This window comes from Apus apus, chromosome 4 (assembly GCF_020740795.1).
Source record: "Apus apus isolate bApuApu2 chromosome 4, bApuApu2.pri.cur, whole genome shotgun sequence".
Taxonomy (NCBI): domain Eukaryota; kingdom Metazoa; phylum Chordata; class Aves; order Apodiformes; family Apodidae; genus Apus; species Apus apus.
In genome coordinates, this window is record NC_067285.1 from 109,397,319 (window position 1) to 109,403,992 (window position 6,674).

Consider the following 6,674-nt stretch of genomic DNA (forward strand, 5'->3'; position numbering starts at 1 on the left):
TTTTTTTTTAGCCACTCAACCAGTTTCTTCCAGAAAGAAAGAAATTCCCACCTTCCTTGCTCAGGCAAAACTCCTGCTGAAATTGGTGGAAGTGGGGCTAGCAGCAGAACAAGGGTAGCAAGAGGGAAACAGTGAACCTTAGCCCCCAGGACTGTAAAAACTTGAAAAGTAAGGCCCTTTAATCCATATTTGCTTTCTCACTGTAACCTTGTATTTTGTTATATTAGATTCAAGAGAAAAGCTCCTGGGAGATATATGGCACCATAAAAGAGGGTCTGTTAAGTGAGGCCTTTTATTTCTAAGTAATTTTGCAGCAAATTCAAATTTTGGCTACATCTTAGAAAGAATGATGACACACCCTTGAGCAAAGATCAGGCTCATATCCTTATTTCTCATCAGCTTATCACTGCTACATGTCAGCATCAGGACTGACCTGGGTTTTGGTTTTGTTTTTTTTTTCCTGAAACACAAAGCTGAATCATGTTTGGCCTAGGGAATTCATTTGAAAGACTCAGGTTTTGGAAGGAGCTGTGCTTTGGGCTGCAGTTCACAGAACAAGGGCCTGCTTGCTGTCCATGTGTCTCTGCTCCATCTTATCTTTTAAAATTTGCCAGGGTAGAGTGCATGAGAAGTGGTAGCATTCTGGGTTATGTAGGTGATGGGTTTATGCAGTGGCAGCTCCCAGAAGATGATCCAGCAGCCAGAAGGTGCTTATGTGTATTGGCCTGGTGGGATGGGTTTCATGTTAGGCTTCCCGTTTGCAGGTCTAGAGAGAGAAAAGGTTTGGGTTTGCTTTGATGTGCAAGGAACAAGAAGGCAATTAATATGTAGCTGCTTTTCAGCTCATTTAGCCTTGGTCTGCAGCCAGGGACCTCCAAGAGCAGGCTGCAAAGTGATCCTAAATCTTAGTGAAGGACCTGCAACATTTCAGCTGGTGACAGCCAGGAGAAGGACTTCCTTAAGGTACACTGCTAAACAATTTGTACACTAATTAAAAAGAAAAACAGTTGGTTTTTTTTTAACATTTGCCTCTGACTTCTGCACACTCCTGTCCTCTTATCAAGCCTTACCCCACATTCAGAAGTGAATGGAGAAAGAAGAGCTCAGGGCTTTTTTGGAGTTGGGGAAGCTGTTATCAATTCATAAGGACTACTTCTTGTTGCAAACCAGTTTCCTGCAGAGGAGTTTAAAACGAAGCTTTCTAGACTAGCAGTGTGTTCCTAAGATGATAGAAATTACTGGTCTCCAGCAACTAATAGTTGCTGATTTAATGAGCTGGAGATTTGGCACCCATTTTCACTGAAGATTAATTTGTGGTGGAAAATGACTCCCTCAGCTGCCAGCAAGAATCCCAGGCCAGATCCTGAGGCACTCTTTAATGAGTGAAATGCACTATTAACTTGAAAAGAGCTTCATTTCAATAAGTGGGAACAGCTCAGAGCAGCAGGAATTTCTTCTCTAAATAAAATCTTAAATATGCTAGAATTGCTTAAGCCAGGGCTCTGCCATGTTAAGGGAAGCTGTCCTTGATGAGATGATTTCCTGAGGCACTTGTAACCCAGCTACTCCATCCCTGCAAAACTGAAGAGCTCTGCAGCCTGTTTTCCCCCTTAGGGACAGAACATCTTTGCACAGGGCTGGCAGCAGGGATTGAGATAAGTGAAGAATGCAAGCACATCCTAAACAAGGCTGCAAGAAGAGCTCTTTGTTATCATCTAGCCCTTGGAAAGCCAGGTGGAGATCAGAAGAGCTCTGGGTACAATAAATATCCATTGTAGGGACAGGCTGTTCCCTTCTTCAGACAGGTGGAAGAAAAAGCAGGTCTGTAGGAGTGGCTGGAATCCAACATACACAGAGATTGCACCTGAGGGGCAGGAGGCATTGCCACTCAGTGCCTCCTCCCTTAAATGTTGCTATCATTCAGGCCTTGATTTCTGATGCTTTCTGTCTTTAAAAAAAATAAGTTGTAGGGATCCATTTTCTATTAATGTAGGGGAGGGAGACATTTCCTGGTCATTTCTTTCTGAGTGACCATATTAAAGTTGAACATAAAACCTATTAACTTTGTACTATGAAACTCGTGCATATACAACAAGGAATTTGAATTTATCTGATCTTAAAGATGTTTGATTTGCAAAAACTGAGGCTCCAGAGGTGAGACAATACTGTGCCAAACTTCTCTTGCAACCCAGCTTTTCCAAGTGCTAGCCCAGCACTGCCCTGGCAGGAGCAGTAGCAAGGATTTGGGTGCTGGAGCACTCTTTGCCACAAGCCCAGGGGTACACCTGGGGGACAAGGCTTGCTGAACTGCAGAAGGGGGATGCTGCAGAGCAGGAGAGGTGAAGGGACCAGCCACAGGGAGGCTGATTTGCAGAAGTAAAATGTGTGCTACTTGCTGGGAAAAGGATTTCTTGATCAAAGCTGGCAAATTGCAGTTCTTATTCTGATAGTGTTTTCTTGGTGACTCAGGATGATGGGGGGGTTGGAGAGGCAGGAAGGAAAGCAGAAAGAAGGGATTCCTCTCTGCCCTAGAAAATAAGTTAGCTCTTAAGCTGCATTGCTGTTTCTTAGGGATGTCATCTGAGGCTGCATCAGCCTCTCTGCTACTGTTACTTGGTGCCTGTTGGGGAAATAAAGATATAAAGCCATGGGGATGTTGGTCTAAAATTGTGTACAGGGGATTTGGGATGTGATAACTTGAATCTAACCCACGGGCACAACCTGAAGGTGCAGTGATGAAATCAAATGCACAGTTTGGGGAGTGGAAGGGAGGGAATGCAGTCACCCCTGGGCTCAGTGTGATGTTAGTTATGAGCATTGGGTGATGCACAAAGATTTTAGGCTGCCACAAACAGCTCCTGTGCTTCTGTTTATACCAGCTGCAGCCTCAGTGCTCAGTAATTTGAATTACTTTGAAAAACAAACAAGAAAACACATGAGAAGAGAATCTTATCTCTATTTCTTGCCCTTAATTCATTACGCAGTCCCCTCCCACCCACTGAACATCAGATGAAGAATTTTTAGGTCGCTTTTTGGCACCTGCCTGCTTTCTTGCTGGAGGGCAAGATGCTGCTGAGTTTAAGAGAAACATCAACCCCTGTCACTTACTAACCTTTTACATCTGCATCTTCGTCTTCTGGTTTCTAGGATGAAAAAGAAAACGTTTTAGTTGAAAGAGATGGAGTCACAGCTCAATAAAGAAATGCTGCAGCAAGGCAGGGCTGGCATTCCCAGCTTGAATGGAATTTTCATGTGAGTAACAGTAGCAGCCTCAGCCTGGGAACACTGGGAACACTGCTGTCTCCAGCAACTTTGGCACGTTGCTGAAAATCCATTGACAGCAATTAATTTCCACAACTGGAGAGTGGCAATGATGCCACGCAGCGTGTAACCCAATGGAATGATGCTCTTCCCCCTCTTGGCTTTCCTGTCATTACTTTGGGATATGTTTGGTAAAATACAATGTCCAGCCATTAACATTAGCACAAGGTAAATCTGTCCTTCAGGGCTCAGGTGGAAATAAATTGCAGATAATGGGTTTTCCTTGCTGGTTCACATCAGCATTAAAAGGTAGAAATACATCACTGAGAGCCTGTGTCGGTTGTTACAGGTCACTGGGGAATCCTGGTGCACATGGAGGGCTCTTGGCTCCTGGTGACTTCAGAGGGAATTTGGACCATCTTGGGGTGCTTAGCCAGAGATTTTGCATCACTGCTTCAACCTTTGCAGTCCCTGAGCCTGTGTAATTAAGTGGCTCGTTTGGTTGCAGCTCGAGCTGCTCATGGGAGTCTCGGCGTTGGAACTTGCAGGCCCATTTTTAGCCCCTGAGACACCAGCTCAAGGACCGTAGAGCCAAAGCAGTTTGATGGAGTAAGTGTTCTCTATTTATCATCTCTTTTTTTTTCCTTGTGCTGTAGAACTTGATAATTATGTCTCAGGCTAAGCCTGCTGGTGAGGAAGAGATGGACACTGATTTTTCTAGCCGTGTCCTTCTCCTGGGCTGACTGTGCCCTGGTTCTCAGATCCCTGCCTAAAGGACATGGCTAGAAGATCCATTCCCCTGAAGGACAGGGCTGTGGTTTTGGGCTGGAGGAATATCTACAGGGGGTTTAGGGGTGAGTCTTACGTTGGCACAGCATGATGGTGATTGCCAGGGCCAAGAGGAGCAGGAGGCAGGTGACTGACAAGGGAACCCAGATCAGGATGTCACAGAAGTAATTCAGCTCTTTCTCCTTGCTGGTGTCTGCAGGAATAGAGAAGAGGAAAGGTCCTCCAGGTGGTCACAGCTGGTGTTAAGGCCAACTGTGTTGGAGCTAAGGGGCCTGCCTGGTGCTCAGTGAGGCTGGTGCTGAAGCAGAGGGCTTCCCCTGGCCTGCGAGGCAGAGGTGGGTGCCAGGCATGTGCACAGGTAGTCAAAAGTTTTTGTGTCCCTGGCTGGGGCTCAGACCAGCCCCAGCCCCCAGGGCTCTGCCCTCCCTCCACCTCTTCTTGATGTACCCAGTCATGAGACATCCTGAGGCTTTGGAAGTCATCCTTAGCCTTCCTACCTGGAAGGACATGTTGGGATTTAACCCTTCCAGCTGCACACACCCAGTTATCCAACCCTCACCAAATTTAAGGATTTTTCCTTCCCCCTCATCCCAAAAAGCCTGCAGGATCCTCCTTGGAGCCCATCTCTTCTCCTCTCCCTCCCTGGAGCTGGAATACCTGGAGCCGGGCTCTTCAGGCAGGGGTCCCTGGTGATGTCAGTCTGGTTGGTGGCTGCTGCTGTGGTGGGTGCTGCTGTGGTGGTGACTGTAAACAAAAATGAATGAATGTAGCATACAGGACAACAAAATAAATCAGCTTCCTGCTGCCCTTCTACTCTCTCAGCCCTGCCAGGCCACGGCTGCTCCTATGGCCACTGTAGGGCTCTTCAAAGAGCCCCTTTTGGATGATGACTCCCAGAGTGAAGGTCTCCCAAGGCCAAATAAGGAGTTGCAGGCTCCTCATTTCTTGCTTTCTGCCACCACCCTCCAAAAGCCTGAGTACCTGAGGTTGGGAGGACTTTTGGGCCCTACATGAGGTGAGGAAGGACAGGGTGGTGGACTTTGCTGTGGTCTTATCCCTTCAGAGCCACGAAAGAGCTGGAGAAGTGGGGATGGGGAGGTGGTGCTGGGTCTGGCTGGAAGCAGAGCCTCTGGCAGGAGGACCAGTGAGTTGGTCACAAGATGCCTTGAGCAAGCAAGCAGGGAAGAGGAGTTTGTGGGAGAGGGGACGGATTAAAAAGGGCAGAGGCAGGAGGTGCTGGGCATTTTGGCAGAGCTAGGCGAGGTTGGGTGGGGGTGTTACTGACCTGGGAAGAAGGCAGGCTGGCCAGAGCTGAAGTACAGCATCTGGTTGCTGTTCATGAGGCAGAAATAGTTCCCCTCGTCCTGTGGCGTGAAGGACTTCACTACCAGCCGGTAGATCGTGCCATCTTTCCATGCCCAGAAGCGTGTGGATGTCCTCTCATTCCTCTCAAAGGTGGTTCGGGACAGGGAAGAGATGAATACAATGAAGTGAAGGGTCCCACCCATGTCCTGTCGGATCCAGAACATGCCAGAGTCATCCTTGTTGGTCAGACACTCCAGCTCCAGCTGTTCTCCCTCCTGGGGGTGCTTGATGTTCCTGTCACGAAACCTGGCTCTCATCTGGTACCTGTGGCCACGGATCCCAAGGCAGCCTGTGGGAGAGACATCCTCATGGGAACAGCTCAGGAAGAGCTGTGTCCCCTCTGTGCACACCTCCTTCACTGGCCATTCCTTGAATGTCAAGGAAGGACCATGGTGTCCAGGTGACCTGAAGGAGTCCTTGCTGGGATTGCGTGTGGAGGGTGCTCAGCAATCAGCCACCTGGGCTTTAGAGGTGGGTGCAGCCCTTCTGAAAAGCCTTTCAGCTGCCTTCCCAGGGACGTTACCCCTTCCAGCTTGTCTGGTGTCTCCCTGGAACCTCAGGCTGCTAAATCCCCTGGTTTCCCCCTTCCCTGTCTCCTCCAGCAGCACTTTTCTACCCGGGCTCCCTTCCCATGGCTGCCCCGCGCTGGCTGAGGCGATGCTGCCGTGACCTGCACGCTGAGCGAGCAGACCCCCAGGTCAGCCTCCTTGGTTTGCTTTTTAGTTCCCTTTTGGCTGTTTATCCCAACGTCCTGGATTCAGTGGAAGGGGTTTACTTGCCCCTCCCGGCGAGTGCGATGCAGAACCCCGTGTCCATACTCACAGAGCTCCAGAGCCAGCAGAAGGAGCAGTGCAGGAGCCCTGGCCATCTCCTGCCAAGGGTGGCCGTCCTCAGGACGGTGCAGCGGAGCAGAGAGGATCGTTCCTGCTGCCTTGGGAGGCCGTGTCACACTTTGGGGAGGATGTGATGTCACCAGGACCCTCTTGGGTAAAGAGACGGTGGCAACATGAAGGGAACAAACCCCAAAACACTTCTGAAGAAATTCCATTCCAGAATCCAGAATTTGGGATAATTTGTAGTTACTGGTTCCTAATGGTGCCTCGAGGGTCTTGCCTTGATGGGTTCCCTAGAGGTTCAGCCTGATGGTGCTGGTGCCTGAGGTGGGATCAGCCCCCACAGCCTGCTGGCTCCAGCCGTTTGAGGGTTCACAGCAGCTCCAGCTCCACAGAAGTCACGGTCAATCCCTGCACTTTGGCTGC

At 49.1% G+C, this 6,674-nt stretch overlaps 1 protein-coding gene across 1 annotated transcript; it reads right to left on the reverse strand.

The window, feature by feature from the left end:
* Positions 1-711: 711 nt before the first annotated feature.
* Positions 712-6,341, reverse strand: CD8A (CD8 subunit alpha). The gene is made up of 6 exons (XM_051618310.1): positions 6,238-6,341; positions 5,336-5,704; positions 4,708-4,794; positions 4,127-4,243; positions 3,113-3,143; positions 712-766 (listed from the first exon to the last, which is right to left on the reverse strand). Exons 1-6 carry the CDS (start codon positions 6,281-6,283, stop codon positions 712-714), a joined length of 705 nt encoding a protein of 234 aa, XP_051474270.1. The 5' UTR covers positions 6,284-6,341.
* Positions 6,342-6,674: the final 333 nt, after the last annotated feature.

Excerpts from the sequence above, each read along its gene's own strand:
- CD8A (XM_051618310.1), bottom strand. The coding sequence starts at position 6,283 with ATGGCCAGGGCTCCTGCACTGCTCCTTCTGCTGGCTCTGGAGCTCT. Across the intron at positions 5,705-6,237 it reads TCTGCTGGCTCTGGAGCTCT|GCTGCCTTGGGATCCGTGGC; the intron begins GTGAGTATGGAC and ends TCTCTCCCACAG. Across the intron at positions 4,795-5,335 it reads CCAGCCTGCCTTCTTCCCAG|TCACCACCACAGCAGCACCC; the intron begins GTCAGTAACACC and ends TTTTGTTTACAG.